General features: G+C 35.0%; 3 protein-coding genes across 3 annotated transcripts; 2 read left to right on the forward strand and 1 right to left on the reverse strand.

Moving 5' to 3' along the window:
- Positions 1–1,006: 1,006 nt before the first annotated feature.
- On the forward strand, positions 1,007–7,909 carry LOC132181061 (alpha/beta-Hydrolases superfamily protein). Its single transcript, XM_059594111.2, has 9 exons — positions 1,007–1,131; positions 1,268–1,467; positions 2,825–2,854; positions 3,879–4,005; positions 4,169–4,315; positions 6,372–6,502; positions 6,573–6,710; positions 6,945–7,043; positions 7,503–7,909. The coding sequence occupies exons 1-9, from the start codon at positions 1,080–1,082 to the stop codon at positions 7,728–7,730; spliced, it is 1,152 nt and encodes a 383-aa protein (XP_059450094.2). The 5' UTR covers positions 1,007–1,079; the 3' UTR covers positions 7,731–7,909.
- A 1,606-nt stretch (positions 7,910–9,515) lies between these two features.
- ABA4 (abscisic acid (aba)-deficient 4) lies at positions 9,516–15,609 on the forward strand. The gene is made up of 6 exons (XM_059593526.2): positions 9,516–9,878; positions 13,060–13,276; positions 14,245–14,345; positions 14,778–14,906; positions 14,994–15,082; positions 15,339–15,609. The coding sequence occupies exons 1-6, from the start codon at positions 9,834–9,836 to the stop codon at positions 15,463–15,465; spliced, it is 708 nt and encodes a 235-aa protein (XP_059449509.2). The 5' UTR covers positions 9,516–9,833; the 3' UTR covers positions 15,466–15,609.
- Positions 15,596–18,465, reverse strand: LOC132180634 (uncharacterized). The gene is made up of 4 exons (XM_059593525.2): positions 18,164–18,465; positions 17,788–18,061; positions 17,486–17,685; positions 15,596–15,950 (listed from the first exon to the last, which is right to left on the reverse strand). Exons 1-4 carry the CDS (start codon positions 18,391–18,393, stop codon positions 15,596–15,598), a joined length of 1,059 nt encoding a protein of 352 aa, XP_059449508.2. The 5' UTR covers positions 18,394–18,465.
- Between the last annotated feature and the right edge of the window lie 2,608 nt (positions 18,466–21,073).

The raw sequence follows: 21,073 nt of genomic DNA on the forward strand, positions 1-21,073 counted from the left end.
AATTCCTTTGTTTTGAATGGGTTCACGGCCAAAAGAGACAGTAAGAAAAAAAAAAACATAACTTATAACCAAGTCTCGCAATCCGTAACTAATACATGAATTTTGACCATTTTTATTGGGAGAATTCCTTTGTTTGCTGAATGCTGTGATTGAGAGAATTCCTTTGTTTACTTTCAACGATTGGGAGTTCACGGCCAGAGAGAAGAAGAAAAAAAATAAAAGAGAGTTAACGGGAGTTGCCAGACGTTTGTTTTTTTATTCACCTCTTTTCTTCTAAGGGTTAAAAACCCCTTAGAATAGATCCTAGCGGGTAGACCAAACTACCACATATAGTTTAGCCTTGGTCTACGCAGGTAAGCCATGTCCTTTCTTACGTTCATTTTTGTAATGAATAATGATTTTTGACACACTGGCGTGCTTAAATAATAAGCACGCCGGTATTAAAATATTATTTGTTTATTATTTAAATATTATTTTAATAATATTTAAACACCAGCATACTTACTGTTTTAGCACATCGATGTGCCAAAAATCACTATTCTTTTATAATAATTATCCCAAAGAAAGCCAACCTGGGTGGTCCTTCATTACTTATTGCTTCACTAATTGATGAATACAATTAATCATATTAATTACTATAAATATGTTTTTTTGTTACGCATAGTAACCAATATTCTGTTTGGTTGTAGCCAGTAAAACGATGACACCGCGGCTCAATATCATATTCATGGAAACGCTCTTTCCTTTTGGGCCTGTAGCGACCAAACAGGTCCCCTCTCTGGCTCTCTCGATCGTACCACACCTAACCCCGCATCCAAAATCTCCAATGAAGAAATCAAGCAGACCTCGTTTGAAAATGGCTTTTTGTTTTTTTGTCTTTTAGAAAAAAATATTTGAAATTATTTTTATCAAACAACCCCTCTCCAAGCAAAAAAAAAAAAAAAACTTATCTTTATTGCATTTTTAATTCCCAAAAGTTGAAAGCATCTCCCACTAAGATCGCATCTTCAACGCATTTGATTGGCCAAGTAGGATCTGGATTTCCTTTTCCAAAGCAAAGCCATCATTATAAACTCCACATGGCTTTGAAACCCGCAATCGCAAAGCTCTACAGGGGCCACCTTGTAGACGGTAGTACACTTTGACAAACACTTGGAAAAAAACAGTGCATAAAAGAAGTACAAAAGTGTTTCGTGTTTTTCTTGGCTTCACTGTTTCTGGGTTTTCTTTTTTGATGTTTATAAGACGTGGTTTTGGATTGGTGTAGACTTTGGGGCTAGGGTTTGGTCTCAGTGGAGGAAGAAAGGGAGGAGAGGGGTGATGGCACCGGTTGTGAGGAGCTTCCCTGGGGTTGGCGAGGAGTTGCAGAGGATTTTGGAGGCTAATATGGACGAAGTGCCCGCCAGAAGGCGCGCACGCGAGGCTTTTAAGGATATTCAGCTCGGGATTGACCACATATTGTTCAAGGTAATGCTTTTTAATTTTGTTGGTTTTCTGTTGCATTGGTTTATTGCATGGCTGAATCAAACTTTGTAAATTATGTTCGTCATTTGTGTATGTGTTAGTTTATTGTGTCATAAATCGTTCAGTTCAAGCGACTTATATACATATATATATATATATACAGGGGAAATACAAGCTATATAGTTCAGAAAGTTGCTCTTTTTTGTGATATCGTGTGAAAGTTGAGTTCCACGTTGGATGGAAGGATTATGAGGCGTGTATCAGTAGTCCACATTAATTGTATACTAGACGAGATTGGATTATATAAGTGGCTTTATGGAGCTCAAATTTTAATTTTAACTAGTCATTTTGGGTATAACGTTGATCTGGCCAGTGCTTCCCTGAATTGTGTCATTTTACCCAACTGAAGTTTATTTTTGGTTCATAAGTTAAATGTGAATGATTGTAAGGGGGTTGCTATATTGTCTTTGGGGTTTATTTTATTTTATTTAATTTTTTAAAATTTAATTTTTATTTTTTTCGAAGCACATGATTCCTACAGGCAAATTTTAACAATTTGAGACTGAAAAGAGGTTAAAGGATGTGATGTCGCCCTCAAACTACATCTAATGATGGTCCTGAGGGAGTTGAACTTAGGATCTTTTGTTTTTTGTGTGTATACGAATTTGCTTTTGGGTTATTGGTTTCTTGCATAATTGAGTCAAATTTCTTATTATTTTCTTATTATGTCTATAACTGGTGTTTCTTTGTATATATTTGCTGGGGTGTGTATACTTGTTTCTATTGTTGTCTTTTCTGTATGGACAAGTAAATAATGGATGTGTGTAAAGGATGGAATTTTAATGGCTGTGTGCAGAGGTGGAAAGATTGGTTTGGTTTGCATTGGACTGATTTGTTTCTTGTTCTGGGGAGGTTGATTGAAATCAGAATTTGATAATTGAAATTGGGGTTTGTTCATGGTAGAATTGATTATTTTTGTGATTGGAAGTCATAATCTGTATGATTTATTGACCTTAATGACCACTTAGGGATGATAGCTAAAAGGGAATTTAGGATTGAGACTATTGAGGAGATTGCTCTTCAGTGGCAATGGGTGGAGTTTGTAATCATTTGTTACTTGAAAAGACTATCAATTTTCTTATTGCTTCACTCTTTCTAGTCTGCATGAATGCACAGACAACAAACTTCGTGCATTGTTTGTCTATAATACATTTTAAAAATGCATCAATTTACTCAAACAGCTAGTTGTGAGAGAACATTCTTCCTTTGAGATTATATGTATTACATTTAGTGCAATGTTGACTCTCATTCAAATGTTCACCGAGTAATATTGATTACTTCATATTTTACTGTGTTGCAGACGCCTTTTGATGGACTAAAAATGAATGAGGTAAGAACTCTAGACTTAAGTTTGTTTATCTGTGAAATTTCACTTGCTTTTTTCAAATTTAATTCTTGGGTAGGCATCGTACGTATAAAATGGAGTTGCTTAAGGCTTCATAATTTGGATGTTTTGCTTTACTTATGGTATCTGAAGTTAACTATCAGAGTCATTGCAACTCAGAAGTTCATCTCTCCCTACTTCTGAGCGGGCAAGCCTTTGTTTGCTTTGCTTAAACAGTAAAGATGCACCATGTTGATGTCAGAAGGTTGAGGTTTGTTGCAGGTTGAGAAAGGGCAATGTGACCAAGAAACGGTTACTCTGTGCTTAAGAATCTAACTACCAGTTGTGGAAAACATTTGCTAATGCAGCTGAATAAGGATTATTATATATGCAGAAAACTGCTCCTCTTTCGTAGGTCCCCCTTCTTATCCTTAAATCGGGGAGTTCTCTTTCCTGTAATAATTGGGTTGTGAACCTTCATTCTAATTTATTACTTTTAGTGATAAAACTTAGTTTTAGTGAAAATATCTTTTTTGTTTGTTCAACTATTTTTTTACTTGCTAAATAAGGTGCAAAATAGTTATTGTTGAATCGCTAATTGCCCAAAAAGCTTAAGTTGATAGAAAATGATAAATTTAATCATTTGATTAATATTTTAGTACTTCCCTTCATGTGTGTGGCCTGACAATACATGAAATATTTTGAGTAAAAAAGAGGTAAAAATTGACAAACCCAGGCTTTTGATCTAATACCATATTGACTCACCAAGTGTCCTAAAATCTTACACTAATAGATAATAGTGAATTTAGTCATTTAATTCATATTTTAACTATATACCAATTAATGACCATTGGTAACTTGAACTTAGCCAAAAAAAAGGGGCAACAAGAAACTGTTCACCTTTCTTTCTCTCTCTCTCTCTCTCCCCATTGTGTTTTCTAGTTTGGTCATTTAATTCTACTTTGGCGGAAGTGACTGCTATCACCATTCTTTTCTATTAAAGATCGTCTATTTGATATTCTTTGTACAGTCGTATGAAAAGAACTCTAGAGGATTGGAAATTTTTTCAAAAAGTTGGCTTCCAGGCACCTCTCGCCCGAAGGCAATGGTGTGCTATTGTCATGGTTATGGAGACACTTGCACATTTTTCTTTGAAGGCACGGAGCTCTTTCTGTTTTGTTTCGTGTTTTTTTCCTCTCTCTCTCTCTCTCTCTTTTATTTTATTTTTATTTTTAAGTGACCACTATTAGATAGTGTCAAGCACTGGTCGTAACCAATCTCTGGACTTAGTTATTAACTTGGTCATGGCATTGTTGACAGGAATTGCAAGAAAGTTGGCATCATCTGGATATGGAGTTTTTGCAATGGATTACCCGGGATTTGGTCTTTCAGAAGGTCTCCACTGCTATATTCCCAGCTTTGACAGGCTTGTTGATGATGTCATTGAGCACTACTCAAAAGTCAAAGGTAAGCTATATTGTTTCATGTCATTTTTGTTGAATCTTTTTGTAGCAATGGTTTTTCTTTTTCTTTCTTTTATCTTGGAGAGAAAGGTATGACTAGGTTTTACTACGTGGAAAGCTGGTTAATTTCTTTGTCTGCTCAATGAGTCAGCTTTTCATCTTGAGGTGTGACTTGCATTTTGGAATTGGGGTGAGAGATCGAGCACTTTTCGGTCCTGAGATATTTTTGAAGGTTGAAATCTGGAAAGTACATTTTTTCCTTTCAGCTTCTTATCATCGTTTTTCTCTGCCTTTACCTATACGCCGTGGGCCCTGGTGTCATTCTTCATTGCAAACACAATATTCATGGCATTACAATTCCCAGTGACAGAGATTGAATCATGGCTATGTGACGTTTTAAGCTTTTGGGTGGAAAAAGTGTTATGCTTTCAAGCCTTTTTTATTTTTTGAAAAAAAAATAACATAATTATCCGCCAAATCAAAACTCTATAAAAACTGACCTTCGGCTTATCTTCTGTTGGACTTATCAATTATTTCATCCCTAAGGTTTGGTGGGCTAAGGGTTTCTGGTTTGTTGTGTGGCCTTCATGAAATAGGGTGTTGAGATTTGAAAGCAATCCTTATAGCTAGTGGCAAGCTGTTTGTGATTAGAAGTGAAGTTGAAATTCCTATATTTGTAGAGAGTCAAATATAACAAATATGGAATCTAATCAAGCTGCATGGGAAGGAAATCATCAAGGTTTACCTTTAGTTCCCAATCCCTTTAGATGTTAATTCTAGTGACAAAACCAAGTTCTTAATCGTGGGTTGGACAATGGCTATTCATGGCTGCTTTTCCATCTATTTTGTCTCCTTGCTGCAATTTTTCTTTTTATGTCGTCTCTTGGCTGTCGTAGCTTTCTTTGCTTGTCAACCATGGTGTACCTAAGAGAAGTCTGAAATGCATTTTTGGTTCATGAGATTAGGTGTAGGTCTGGTTTTCAACCCACAAATTTAAAAAAAATTCAGTTGTGTCCCTCAAAAATTTAAAAGGTAGTGATGTTGTCATTCCCTTTATCAGCTGTGAATTTCATTTCAAATTATAAACTTACAACATCAGTCTTCTGTTAATCACACTTGCAATTCAATTTGTATTTGATAGACAGAAATCATTGTCAGGGACAAAATTGATTTTTTTTTTTTTTTTTTTTTAATTTATTTATTTTTAAACTTTCAACCCAGTGGATCTCTTTTATATAAATATTTTTGAGGCTAGTTGGTCAAATCATATAGACCTCCAAAGAGTCTTATGTTCTGTAAATAGATTTGCTACTCTAGAGTTCCTTGCCTGAACCTTTTTTCTTGACTAATTATAGGTTTATGGTAGAAATAAGTTTCAAATTGGAAATATTCAGAATCTGTTTTCCCATGTGCGTCAAGAGAGGAAATATTTGATTTAACTTCTATTCAAGTTGTAAATTTGCTTCCTTTATATGGAATAATTCCTACAACATGGGGGGCAAAAGCTGAGCTTATCCTTGTAGCTTTCTTTGCTCATGAGTTCCTCCTTTCTCGAGGATAAAGAGGTCTAAGGATCTAGAAAGTGCCTAGTTAAGTGTTATTTGGTTAATATAGTATAGGAAAAACAATTGCATCTTGAAGTGAAAGTGTTTTCTACAGAAAGTCTGCAAGACATTGATTTGGCTCATTTGGGAGCGAAAGTATCATCTCCTGCCATCACTGTGACCAAGATAATGATGAATTTGCATCTTGTACTAATATCTCATTCTTCGGGTCTCATAGCTCTGGTAATCATGACGTTTTGGCTGAGAGGGGACCTTCAACAGTCTTATCTTTTCCAAGGGAGAATACATCTTTCATTTTATTTCTTTGATTCATGTTCCTGTACTTCTATTCTCTTTTTTTTGGGTGAAGGCCTTTTCCTTTTTTACTGAATTTTTTATTGCATACTTAATGTAAAAGTCTAACTAAATGATCTGTGTATGAGCTATCATGTTATTCATACCATTGGTTATACTAGTTTGTTCAAACTGAATTGATTTGATTAAGTTAAATGGCAGAGAACCCGGAGTTCCATACTCTCCCGAGCTTCCTCTTTGGTCAGTCTTTGGGTGGAGCTGTAGCTTTGAAGGTGCACCTAAAACAACCTAATGCATGGGATGGTGCCGTTCTTGTCGCACCTATGTGCAAAGTACTCTCTCTGAACCTACGTTCAAAAGCCTACTTAGATTGACCTGCTATTAACTGAAATTTTTATGTAGATTGCAGATAACATGGTCCCACCGTGGTTGCTCACACAAATCCTGATTGGTATAGCTAAATTTCTTCCAAAGCAGAAGTTAGTTCCACAAAAGGATTTGGCTGAGGCAGCATTTAGAGACTTGAAAAAGAGAGAGCTGGTTTGTTTCTTTGCACAAAATAGATAATTCTAAGAATAAAAAAGATAAGATGTTTAGTCTTGTCGACTAATGATGTAGGAGGCTTCAGTTTTCTGTAATATTGGCATCCATTCTCTCTGCCTTAAATTGCTGTTGTGCTAGTCCATCTGTTTTTGTGTGTGTGACCGATTGGTTCTTATCATTGTCCGATGGACCCTTTCAGCTAAGATGTTTCTAATATTTCTCTAAATGCAGACAGCGTATAACGTCATTGCTTACAAGGATAAACCACGCTTAGGGACTGCAATGGAGATGCTCAAAACCACTCAAGAGATAGAACGTCGATTGAAAGAGGTAAGCTAGTTTTCCGACTTTCTCTTTTGTGACATTTATAAGATGTTTGAATTAATCGGACCTCTGTTTTAACATTCTCAAGATTGGATCTTGGTCAGTCTGTTTTGTGCTCCCGTTTTCCTATTATTTCCAAGCTCTAATGCTACACATATATAACATAACTTATTCATGTTGTGCTAATGAGATAATGCAAGGCAAGATTCAATATGGCTTTTTTTTTTTCAAGATGTATCTTTGAATATGCTTCATGGATATGTGCTACAGATCTGAGTCATGGGAAATAATCTTCTTACTAGATTCGTGTTTGGGAGCTATGGCTTCAGCTTATTTGAGAAGAGAAGTTTTGTTTTACCTGGAAGTTTCAGTCAAAATCAGAATAGTTTTGTTTTCTTCTGAAATGAGTATTTGGAATTGTAATTATATTAGATGAATTGCGACTCATAATTGCTGTAATTACAGGTCTCTCTGCCGTTACTGATCTTGCATGGAGAGGCTGATATTGTAACGGACCCATCTGTGAGCAAGGCCTTGTATGAGAAAGCAAGCAATGCAGACAAGAAGCTTAACCTTTACAAGGATGCCTATCATTCTCTTCTTGAAGGTGAGCCAGATGAAATGATAATTCGAGTGTTTAATGATTTAATTTCTTGGCTTGATGACCACAGTATAAAAAATACTTCCCTCTGATCATTTCTCTCCCTCTTTTTCTCGTACAAAAGTTTTTGTTCTTGTTTTTTTTTTTCAAATAAGCTTTGGTTGTAATTGAATGTAACAAAATTGTCTAGCGCATTGCATTTCTAGTATTAATTAATAATTGTATCAATCAGACAATTCAGATAAATTCATAGCAAATTTGTTCAAAAACTTCTCTTGTTGTCATGGGCTGGACAAGTCTTTTGGATCTTGAATTTCTTGTTCTTAAAATACTGCTTTTTGTTTTTCTATTTCCAAAATAAAAATATTAACAAACAACTCAAACACAAAAATAATTGTTACCTTTACGTCATATTAAAACACTTTTTTTTTTAAAAAAAAAAAAAAAAATCCTCAAAACACATGAACAAACAGAGCATATCCTTTTTATGATGCTAAAAATTGCGTGTTGAAATGATCTAACAGAAGGGGTTTAGGAGTTTTCATGGGTTGATGCAAGATCCATCAAAAATAGAGAAGAGTTCACCCGACATGCGATACCCTTTCCCCTACGGGTGTATTCGAAAGGGACGAAAACACAAACTCAGCCGATAAATGATTATTCGTCAAAAAATCAAAACAAACAAACAAATCGCAGTGCAAATGAGATATGAAACGTTATCCGATTAAATTTGGCTTGATTTCTAGTGCTACCATACTGGCTCTTTCTATGAGCTAGACAGCAATTTCTCCCTTTTTCTTTTTCTTTTTTTTTTTGTCTCCCATCAACTTTTCTTAGGTGGCATTTTTATATACTAATTTTTTAAATTGTAAGGAGAATATTGACAAGTGTGACGTAGGAAGAATGATAGAATTGCACGTTCGTGATATTTTTTTTATTTTATTTTTTTATTTTGCAAAAAAGAAGAGTTTGTGAAAAAAGGAAAAATAGAGGAAATTGTAAAATTTACTGGAAAAGTGCATACATTTATTGGAAACAATGGAGTCATTTATTCTAAAAATAGAGAAATGAGTGGATTTGGTTTGTTTTACTTTTTAGGTTCTGCAAATTACGAACAAAGTGATGGTGATTTGGGTCCCGAATTCAAAACAATCCAATGAAAATAAAGTAACAAAATTTCTTACAAATTGGGTAGTAAGAAATTCTTCAAATTCAGCTTTTAAAAGTGACATGTGTTCTTTTCACGTCCTAAAGAATTTTTCATACGCTAAAAACCGCATGTGACTTTCAAATGTTGGATATAACAAGAACAGAAACTTAACAAAATGAAAAGTTTGTAAACTTAAGAATTGAGAGAGAATTTTCTGTTCGTATTGAATGAATTCAGTTTCTTACATTTAGAGTGTATATATAGCATATACTAACGGCTAATTACATAACAATAAAGTTGTTATATACAAACCAACTTAACAGAAAGGAAACTAATTCCTAACTATTCTAATTGCTTTTCAACAATCAGTAGCAGCTCATGGTTCTGCGAGTGTGATCGATGGCAATTAGTAAAGTGATCGATCGCAGTTACAAAAAGTTTTATTATTGTTTCTGTTAGTACAATCGATTGCACTTACTAAAAACGCTCAATCGCAATTATAAAAACTCAAAATGCTTTGAGTTCCTAATAGGATATGAAAATTCTCATAATTTATGTCGTAAAAATAACACATTAGTGATGACAACATTAAATTTCTAAAAGTAGGATGATTTACATTTACATAAATGTTTATGATTGATCTATCTGTATCCAGCTGATCAATAAGATATGTACAAGTTGCTGACATTGCACATGCCCAACAAAAACTATACACACCAAGTCACCAACAGGAGGAGGGATACCCTCACTGTTCAGGGCTCTAAAGTTTTCTATCTGGCCACTACCGCTGAGAAAGAGATAAAGTTTGGGCAAGTGGGGGGGCTTGTAGTGCTTCCATGCCAGACTTAGCTCTTAGCTAGTGCGCAATATCCCCATCTTTGCCTTTCTCTCAAATAAGCTGCGTGTCTGTACTGCATTGCTCTGAGTGGGAAAGCTGTCCCCTTTACCGTCATGGACTCTGCGTTTTCTATATAGTAATAATATATTGGCTCATGAAGAAGCCATTGCTGTTGTCTTCGTTGTCAGCCATCTGGGTCTTCAAAACATGGGCTTCTCTTCTCGCCTTTGCCTCTCTCCAATCTCACTCAAGGTTTACTTTTTCTGCTTTTCAAGCATTGATTTTTCTTTTTTCCTTCTGCCTTTGCCAGTTACAGTTTTGTGGCTAGGTATAGTTTGTCCAAAAAAGTGAACTTTATTGTGCAATTTATACATCTTTCCCGATAAAATTTTCTGCTAGATCTGAGATGGGTGTTTTCCCCATATGATATCATAAAGTGATAGATTGTGCATACAGTTTTGCTTCTCTTTGTAATGTCAAATGGGGTTCTGATCATAAAAACCAGCCACTTTAGCATGGGATGTACTACAAGTGTTTTACACACATTTCTACTTCTTGGCATCTTGAATTCTGTATTTGATATCCATTTTCTTTGCTTGATTGAATTGGTTCATTGAGTTCTGCGGACAATTTTGTGAGCAAATTCATAACTGGGAGTGGAGAAAGTCAAAAGTGGCAGCCATCATCGTATAAAATCTGAAATTGGTGCATTTTGCGAATACTTAAAAAATTGATCCTATCCCATCGGCTGTGGTGAAGGTTCAAGCTTTTGCAATAGCCCTGGTTAAGGTGATTAATTTGTTCCTATGCTATAAAAATTATAAATATTCATTCCATTCTAATAAGGGGCCAAACTGGTTGTCAATAACTTATACACGCAATAACTTTTTAGAGTACTTAAGACATATCGTATTTACAGTCTCTGATTTTTATGCCTGCATCTTTTTTATCTTTAGGCCCATTTCCAATATGCAGTATAGAAGTGTACCTTTGATTTATATAATATAATGTATAATGTTTCGTTGGATGGTGATTGGTATTGTTGATTACATGGTCATGCATGTGCTTGTTGCTCAATCATTACTTGATGTGGAATTTTATTTCCTCTCACGTTTTTAAATAATATTACTTTGGTGTCAAATATGTAAGAATCTCTCTCTCTGAGCATGTTGTGTTATTATTCTCATAAATTATATAATATTTGACTAACTGCTAGATGGGACCTTTCCTCTATTTCGAATATCAGTGAGATTGACTTAAAAAAAGAAGAAGAGAATATCAGTGAGATAAGTACATGTAATTTCTTTGGTTTTAAGTTCTAAAGTGACATTTAAAGTAGAATTTCATGAACGTTCTGATGCTCTGTAGTGTTTAATCATGTCATCAGTTTTAGTTAGTTTCTGAGGTTGATTCTTCTTGCAAGGAGGGTGTCCTCTGTGTTGTCACAGTGAATGCCCCTCTCATCTCAACTCCCCATGCGAGAAAAAAATGTAAAGCCAGATTGGGTTAAAAGATGCATGTATGGGTTTTGACGCCATACACTACTTCTGGAAATATCCCACCTTCTTTTGCATACAACATGCTTATTATGTGTGATGCAGATTGTCATCAAATCTGTACCTTGGATTACATTCTACTGTGTTTTGAGGCCATTTTGGTCTTGAAGGTCAATCTTCGCAAATCTTAACTAGTTGCAGTAGGGGAGTTTCCACATCAGGAAGATCTAGTCGATTGGCTCAGCTGCATAGTTTCTTCTCTTCCTATGAAATATTTGGGTCTTCCCCTGGGGCTAGTTAGAAGAAGATATACTTGTCTCGGGCTGGTCGCCTTACTCTTACTAAGAGTATGTTATCCAGTTTACCGACGTACTTGTCCCTTTTTTCCTTTACCAGCTAGTATGGCTTGGAAATTGGGGTGTCTTCAAAGAGACTTTCTTTGGGACGGTCCAAGAGGTGAGCCTAAGTTTCATCTAGCGAACTGGAAGACTATTTGTTCCCTAGTTTCTAGAGGAGGGTTGGGAGTTAAAAATCTCATGCTGTTCAACAAAGCTCTTATGGGGAAATGGCTTTGGAGACTCATGCAAGAGGAGAATTCTCTTAGGTGATTGTTGAGAAGTATGGGATACAAGGAGGGGAATGGTGTTCAGAGGAAGCTTGAGGGCCCAATGGGGTGTGCCTTTGAAAGAATATTTGGAGTGGCTGTAGGAATTTCTTCGATTGTGTTTCATTCAAGGTTGGGGAAGGCTCCCGTATCTGCTTTTCGCAAGATCTGTGGTGCGGAGCAACTATTATAAGTGTTCATTCCTTGAAATTTATTTGATAGCTTGCGAGAAAGAGGCCTTGGTGTCGGATTTTTGGGTTTCTTCTGGAGCTTTTACTCATTGAAATTTGAGTTTCACTTGGGCAGTTCGAAATTGGGAGCTTGAATCTCTTGACTCTTTTCTTAATTTACTATAATCCATGAAGACACATATGGGGGAGGCTGTTAGAATGTTGTGGACCCTAGCTAGAATCATGGCTTTGAAGTGAAGAGCTATTACAAATCTTTATAGTTTGAAGAGCCTTGCATGTTCCCCTGGAAATGTGTCTGGAAGGTTAAGGCCCCGTCCCACATGGCTTTCTTTGCATGGACGGTAGTCGGTAGCTTTGGGTAAAATCTTCACGGGAAATAATCTTAGAATGAGGGGTTTCATTCTTGTAAACTAGTGTTGCCTTTGCAAAAAGAATGAGGAGACCGTTAATTGTCTTTTTCTTGATTGTGAGTACATTAGTGATCTTTGGTACTTGGTTCTCAACAGGTTTGGAGTTTCATGGGCTATGCCGAGTAATATCCTAGAGCTACTTAATTGTTGGAAGACTTGAGGGAGGGGTCCGGTCCTCCCAAAGAGGCTATCTGGAACGTTATTCTTGCATTCCTTGTGTGGTGTTTTTGGAGAGGAAGGAATCGGCACTTCTTTGAAGACTACGAGTCCAGTGTGCTTTGTTTAAAATCCTCGGTTTTGAGGTCTCTCTTGGATTAGGTTGTAGTCTTTGATCCTAATTTCTCGTATTCGTATATGTTAAGTCTTGGTTTTTTTTTTTTTTTTTTTCCTTAAGATTTTAGATGCTTGTAAAGTGTTTGCCTCTCTTGTATACTTTTCGTGTTCGAGGGCTTTGCCCTTTTCTTTCAATAAATTATTATTCATAAAAATCAGTTTTATGCTTTCTCTACAAGGGTAAACAATGTAAGCAACAATATGCTTCTCTATCCATCTTCCCATCTGTATATATTTTTTATTGGACATTATCATTAGCTTTTGTTACACTACAGAGTTTTAGCATGATAAAACACATAACTAACCCTATTTCTTGATTTTTTCACTTTACTGACTTTGTGTATATTTCCTGAACTTGCGGGCATCCCATACACTTAAGTCTCAAATTTCTTTTTTCAGATTGACCTCTTTGGGCAGTCTATAGGACCTTGGCGGGATGTTAGAACAGGGTTTTCTCTAAGAAGTAATGTCTCTGAACTTTGTGGCCAACGGGTTGCGAGAGTGGGAGTCGACTTACACTGTGAATGGAGTTTCATAGGAGGATCAAGAGTTATTTTTAAACCAAAACTTGCAAGATGTGCTCTTTATCAAAAAAGCTCGGGAGTATATGCTTCATGTAATCCATTTTCTCCCACTTCTACTACTTAATAGTTGCTACTGTAGGTGCTATTCTTCAAGTTGCATAGCTGATTTTAATCCTTCTTCTTCCATTATTTATTTGTTTTAGGAAAGTCTTGAGAGGGGTACATGAGATGAGAAATTAGGATGGAATGTTTGAAGAAAAAACCTCGTGCTCCATCATATTTTTTGTGTCATCTATATATGTATGAAAACAAAAATGCATAACACATGTATGTATATAGAGGAATGCTAGGCTTACAAACAAGATTTTACAAACTAACTTTTAGAACATGATGTGGCACAACATGATTGGAAATGAGATAAATTCAACTTTTGAGAAACCCAATCATATTGTGCCACATCATGTTATAAAAGTTTTTTTGTAAAATTTGTTTGTAAGCATAGCATTTTTCATGTACATATACCATATAAGATGCAGTTCACATACTGGAGAACAAAATTGAGCAAGAAAAAAAATTGAGCAAGACTAAAGAAAGATGTAAATGAGATTTGGAACTGTTATTAGTTCCTTGAGAAAAATGACGTTCATTTAACATTCTATGCATTCCAGATTTAAGATTTGATAGACTATTGCAATGACATTTTAAATGACTAATATAAGCTAGTAAATTCGTATTCCTTTAAAGGCTCCTTCAGCATTCCAGTTTGCAGCTTTCTAGTGTTGGCGTTTTAGGTTTATCCATATACTTCTGAATGAATAGAGAATCCATCTAATTTAGTTTATTTTCTATTTCGGTTAATACATGGACTTTAAATTCGTCTAAAATTAATACTCATCTAAAGGCCAGAGATGAACTGTAATGCCTCAAATATTCCAATGGCATTTTACACGCTATTATTGTGAGCTTGAGCAGAAGCTCCCTTCATTGTTTGTGTCAGCGATGACTTTCTTGTTCCTTATGCTGTGTTGTCTACCTATCTAGTCTTTTATTCATTTTGCAGGGTTGTCAAGTTCTCAACTTGCTAGCAGTGTTTTTTCTTTGGGAACAGTAGCTGTTCTTCCATTTTATACCCTCATGGTTCTGGCTCCAAAAGCTGAACTGGTATGTTTCTTATATAAATTGAGATTGGTATTAATTGTCATGCTTCTCTCTCGGTTCTTCAGTTTCTATTTATCATGTAGATCATACAATTTCTTCATGAGTTTTGCATATAATTCCTGCATTGATGTGAAGTTCCAGATATGTAGATCAATGCTTTATTTTTCTGAAAACTGCATTGAATTCATTTCTGCTGCACCAGTTGAATTTCTTAATAATTTATTTTGTCTTTCGTGGATCACATGATTCTTGTAATATCGGGTGCTTATCCCTTCATTTAGACCTTACTTGAATATTATATTATTGATTCATGAATTTCTATTTTTGTCATTTTCTTGCTAAAATCACATATGTTCCACTAGGTTGTAAATCCATTTTATTTTACCTGTGCTTAATATCAACTGAAGCTCCTAATTATTTTAATCATGCATCCAGACTAAAAAATCTGTGGAAAGCAGCATACCCTTCATTGTTCTTGGACTTCTATATGCATATCTATTATACCTTTCTTGGACGCCTGAAACAATCCAGATGATTTTTGCAAGTAAATACTTACTGCCAGAGGTGTGTGTATTACTACACATTTATATTTTATTGAAAGAAAAAATTGGATTATTCTCATACTTTCTTTTCCTGTGTAACTATGTGCAGCTGCCTAGCATCGCAAAGATGTTCTCAAGTGAGATGACTTTAGCTTCTGCATGGATTCACTTGTTGGTTGTAGATCTCTTTGCTGCAAGGTCTTTCTCTCTCTCTCTCTCTTTGTAGTTAGGGTTGGCAATTTTTAACATGACCTATGAACTCAACACGAAATTAGCTGGTTAAGATTGAGGAATCTGACCTGTTTAATTAAATGGGCCGGGTTAGAGTTGACATATATAGTCTTATACCCATGCCTCGATACGACCAGATCCCGACACGCAATTTGTAGTTCTCACATTTTATTGATTTTTTTTTTTTTTTTGATAAGTAGTTCTGACACTTTGTTGAATACAGGCAAGTTTTTATTGATGGGCAGGAAAATCAAATTGAGACTCGGCATTCAGTTTCTCTCTGCCTGCTTTTTTGTCCCATTGGAATCCTTACTCATTTCATCACCAAAGCAGTGAGCAAAAGTTCCTGAAGTTCCTGACAAGGCATGCTCATGATTCACTTTGCAGAATCAATCAAGCAATGGATTTATGAATTTGAAAATTTTCGAAACTCTAATTGGAATGAATATTGTTTCAACATCGTCATCAGATATTAATGAATCAGCTTTCTTGTTTCCCTTGATCAAATATTACATGACTAGTCAATTTGTCTCTGTTTGGATTCAAATCATCACAATATGGATATACATATAATACTTCTTCCTTAAGTTGTATTCCAAACTTCTGATCAACCTTCTCCTTGACGGTAGCAAGGAGGTCAAGCATGTCTTGAGAAGTTGAGCCACCAAAATTTATGAAGAAGTTGGCATGGATGTTGGACACCATGGCTCCTCCCACTCTAAAACCTTTTAATCCAGCTTTCTCAATCAACTCAGCTGCTGCAACTCCCAAATGGCAAGGATTTTGGAACACTGACCCAGCACTTCTTTCCCCCATCGGTTGAGATACTCTCCTCCTGTAAATTAGACCACAACTTTAAGCATCTCCTAGTAAACAAAATTCTTCAAGGAAGCGTTTAAATTTTTGGGAAAAAATGCTGTAGAGGTCTCCGAGGATTAATCTTTTAGCAAATCACTCTTTAGAGTTTAAAATTGTTTAAATCACTCCTTAACGTATGTGCAGTATGACACGTATACGTAAGACCGAATCAAACACCAATTAATTAGTTTCACGTGTACAAAAATGCCACCTCAGCATACCACATGACCAAAGAAATAATTACAAAAAAAAAAAAAAAAAAAAAAAAGAAACCCCTAAAAAAGATCTATTTTAGTTTTGTCCCCTCCCACCTGAAATTCTAGTTACACCTTGAGAGGTGGCTCATCTCCCACCAATGAACCTACGAAGGCGTGGGTGTGGATGGGTTAGATCTCACCCACTAACAATAGGAGGGTGTGGAAGGGCGATGCATCGTAGTGTAGTGAGAAATAGAATTTACAAGCACAATAACTCGAAACTCTTCTATAATCCTAGAAGACTAGGAATTATAGGAAAACTAAGTAAAAACTCACGATTCCTCGAGCAAGTGTCTAGAGAGGTCTCTGTCCCAATCTCCCATGACTAATCACAAGTTCGCTTGAGCAAATATCAAGCGAACTTTCTATACCAAATTTTTTGACTTCTATTGATTACCCATTTTGACCTAGTAAATGTTGGAATTTGATTTTTTTTTTTTGTTTTTTTTTTTTTTGTTTTGTTTTGTTTTGTTTTGTTTTGTATTTTTTTGTTTTGTGAAATACAAAATTATAGTCCTTTGAATCAAGTTTCCTACACCATCAAGCTTTCCTTCATTAAATCACTAGATATGGTTGTTTTACTCCTACTAGCCTTCAGTGTGGGTTGGGCAAAGCCTTTTGCAAGTGAGGGTTGATCACCCCATCCATGCATGCCCTCCATGCCTTTTGTTGATTGGTGGGTGGGGGACGACCTAATCATGCCCTCTACCAACCAACCAGTGAAAGACTTGGGTTGGGCGTATCCCTCATACTAGCGAAGGCGTAACGGAATGCTACGTGGTTGTTAGAGAGCGACTCACCTATATCCTCTATTAGTAAGGGTGTGGGTGAGGCGACGTGGGTGAGTTGCCTCACCCACACCCTCACCCTCGGAGGGTTGATAGGAGGAGACTGATCCACCTACCCTTCTGTTGGCGGAGGTGAGTGTATAACGGTTGGTTAAGTGGCCACCCACTCACCTCTCTCTCCCTCATTTTCTTTTCTCTTATTTTTTTTTCCCTAATTTTTGGTTTTTGGATTTTATGTATTTTTTTCAAGTGGCATTTATGTGCATGTAAATTACTAGATTTGGCGTAGTTTTACGCTTACGTATCAGTGTATCACAATTTTCGTTAATAACCCTAACAGTATACGAAGGGAATGATTTGATAACGGAATATACTTATAAGAAGTGATTTGGCCAATTTAATATGATAAAAGATTAAACTTCAAAAACCCTCTACGGTATTTCTCCCTAAATGTTTTTAAAGACCACCTTTTTAGATACTCCTGTAGCCTTTTCTGTGATGATCCTGAGGGGTGCAGCCGGAATGTGACTGCAACAATGGCTGCCAAGTCTTCCATATATTGAAATGAGGATGACCGGTAGCCAAAGTTAAGATCAATTTTGCTAAGTGTCTGCAACCTTCCATCAGTTTTTATAATGTCAATGCTATCAACAACATCAGCAGTCACCTTCAAACACAAGGAATATTGGTAACCCATTTTAGTCCTTCTATCGTGAAACACTTTCAGAAAAAAAAACCCATTTCTTCAAAAATTAGTAAAAGAATTTACCTGCCCATTGGCTCCAGCGTTCATATAAGCTGCTCCCCCTACAGTCCCAGGAATTCCTCCGGCAAATTCAAGGCCTGTGAAACCTTCATTCGAACACTTGATGCCCAATTTATTAAATCGGAAACCGCTTCCAACTCTGTAAATTCCGGGTTCATTCGTCTCCAAGAACTCAATCCGGTTTAGAATAACACAACCATCAAAACCCATGTCGTCAAAGAGGCAATTTGAGCCTTTACCAATAACAACGAATCGTATGCAATGCTCATGACAGTATCTGCATTATTTTAAGAACGAAAACCATACAGAATAGAGTGAAGCAGACAGAAATGAATGTCATTTAAGACCAAATAAAATGATTCAGAAAACGAGAATGTACCTGACAGCAGAAACAAGCTGGGTTTGATTGTAAACCTGGACGAAATGATTGCAAGGGCCTCCAATGCCCCAAGTGCTTAGATCCTTCAAGAGCTTCACGCCACGAATGAATTTCAACCCATCCCGCTTCTGGGTTTGCTCTTGTTTGCTGAAGCTGTAGCTGTGTTTGCACACAAAGGAGACCGAGTTCCTTAGCGGCAGATGGCAATTGTGAAAGAGAGGGACTGGCATGGAAGGGTTCTCGGCGAAGTTCGAGCTCAAACGTTGAACGACAAATATGATTTTTGATAGAATTTCAAAGAAAATTGAAAAAGGATTTATGCCCTCTACTTGAAATCTTTAATGCAGCGGGAAATTGTAAGACTTGATTGAATTGAGTTGAGATTTATATGGATTAAGGGTCATTTTTTTTAAATATTTATGGCACTTAACACTATTTTAAATGGGTTAGAAGATATTTCTTCCAAATTGGTTTGGAGGATATTTTTATCCTTTCTTCTTTAGTCCTCGGTGTGAAAATAATTTCCCTCCAAGTCTATGAAATATTTTAAAAAGAAACAAATCCTTGAAAAGGAAAGAGACGACGAGGATCGGTTGGACTTGGATGTCTCAAAACATTTTAATGGCTGAGATGCCGCATGTTAAGAGCATCTCGTTACGCCCCCAATCGACTCCTCATAGTTATGGTTAGCGGTTAGTGGCAATAACCGCTAACCGTAACCGCCTTAGCGGTTAGTAGATTTCACTAACCGCAACCCGCCGGTTAGCGGTTAGCAAAATAGATAACCGCCCGCTAACCGCTTTTTTAAAATTGGGCTTTTTTTGGGCTTTTTGGGCTTTCTTTAGGGAGTTTTGGGCTTATCTTTTTTGGCTTTTTTTTACCCTCATTTTTTTTTTCTTGTATTTTTAATATCTTCTTGGGCCCAATTGCTATAAAAAGAGTCCATATTGAAAAATAAAAAATATTTGACCCAAAATTTACATTTACTTGTACTTTAAAATTTTTTTCTTAAATATTAAATCATAACCGGTTAACTTTTTTTTTAAAAAAAAAAAATCAACACAACATACAAAAAAAAGTTCAGATTTCAGACAATTGTCACAACATAAAAAAAAATATATAAAAAAAGTTCAACACAAAGCATATAAAATAAGTTCAAAAAATGGTTAAATTTCTTTTTCTAAAAAATGTTCAAAAAATACATTAATACTTCAATTGTGATTATAAGTAACACATTGTTGAATCTAATGTCAATTACTTAATTTGATATTATATAATTATATAGTCTCATTAAATTACATCATATGATTCATATGATTAATTATTTAAATTCTTATCATATTTACTTATAATCTTTTTTTTTTTAATTGAACTTAATATCTAATGGTAAATGGTAATGTTCAAACTCCTAAATCCTAAATTCGTAAAGTATCTAATAATGCTTTAATTAAATTGTAGACTTATAGTTATAAGTAATATATTGTTTAATTCAATTGAATCAATTGTGATTATCATTGTACATGAATCATATGATTAACTTGTAGACTTATGACTTATGAGTTATGTCATATTATATATGTATTATTTATTATTATATAATCATATGATTTAATGATCAAGTCATCATGTGATATAATCATATCAATTATAGTGATAATATATAAATTACTAAAATTATAATGATAATACATTAATACTTAAAATGTGTTTATAAGTAACACATTGGTCATTATTTAATCCAATGTCAATTACATAATTTGATACTATACGAATCACATCATCATTGTACATTAATAATATGATTCACTTGAAGTCTTGAATAAAGTATTTGAATTGTCATCGAATCATATGATTAAGTATTGATATTATACATTTATATTATTCATATACATATGTAGACTTATATAGACTTATAACATATATAGACTTATAAGTTTATAACATACATTGGAAATAAGTCTCTAGATATTTAATTGTTGTATTAGTATGAATTGGTATACTTATGAGTTATGTCATATTATATATGTATAATTTGTTATTATATAATCAAATGATTTAATGATCAATCTCATGTGATATAATCATATAAATTATAGTGATAATATATTAATACTCAAATTGTGATTTAATTATTTTTTAAAAAAAATTGTGATTTAATGATCAAGTGATTATATCATATAATCATATAAATTATAGTGATAATATATTAATACTCAAATTGTGATTTAATTATCAAGTGATTATGTTATATGTATAAATATTTTTATAATTATAATTATAAAAATATATTATATAAAAAGGCGGTTAGCGGTTACGGTTAGTAGACCCAATAACTGCTAACCGCTAACCGCTAGACGGTTATAGCGGTTAGGCGGTTAGCGGTTAATGCGGTTAGGCGGTTGGCAGTTATAGCGGTTAGCGGTTAGCGGTTAGCGGGCAGTTTTTAACCGCCCGCCTTTGCACCCCTAATTTTTAAGATTAGTGTGCTACCAAATGGTTATTTCATAATAATAATCTTTTATTTTAGAAGTCTACTCTACATACCAAATGTGTCCGTAGTTTGAAGTCACTCTTGCAATCATGTACTTGTCCTATTATAGTATTATTTGACCATTAAAGAACAATTTTGTTTGGGTTGAAAATCCTTAAAACTGACCAACAAGAGTAATCCTATAAACTATATTTTTATCTCATAATTATCCACAATGTTGATGTAACAATCTTTATCAATCCTTGAATCAATCTTTGTTAAAAAATAATTCCAAAAGTTGATTGTAACTGCATCACCATTGTAAGATATTTATGAGATCAAATTGTGGTTTCTAGTATTACTCTTGCCAGTTAAGTAACGCCCACAGTTAATGTTTTTAATGGGTCAGACAAAAAAAAAAAAAATTCCATTCTCTCTCT

The sequence above is a fragment of the Corylus avellana genome, chromosome 5 (genome assembly GCF_965113065.1).
Source record: "Corylus avellana chromosome 5, dhCorAvel1.hap1.2, whole genome shotgun sequence".
In the NCBI taxonomy this organism is placed as follows: domain Eukaryota; kingdom Viridiplantae; phylum Streptophyta; class Magnoliopsida; order Fagales; family Betulaceae; genus Corylus; species Corylus avellana.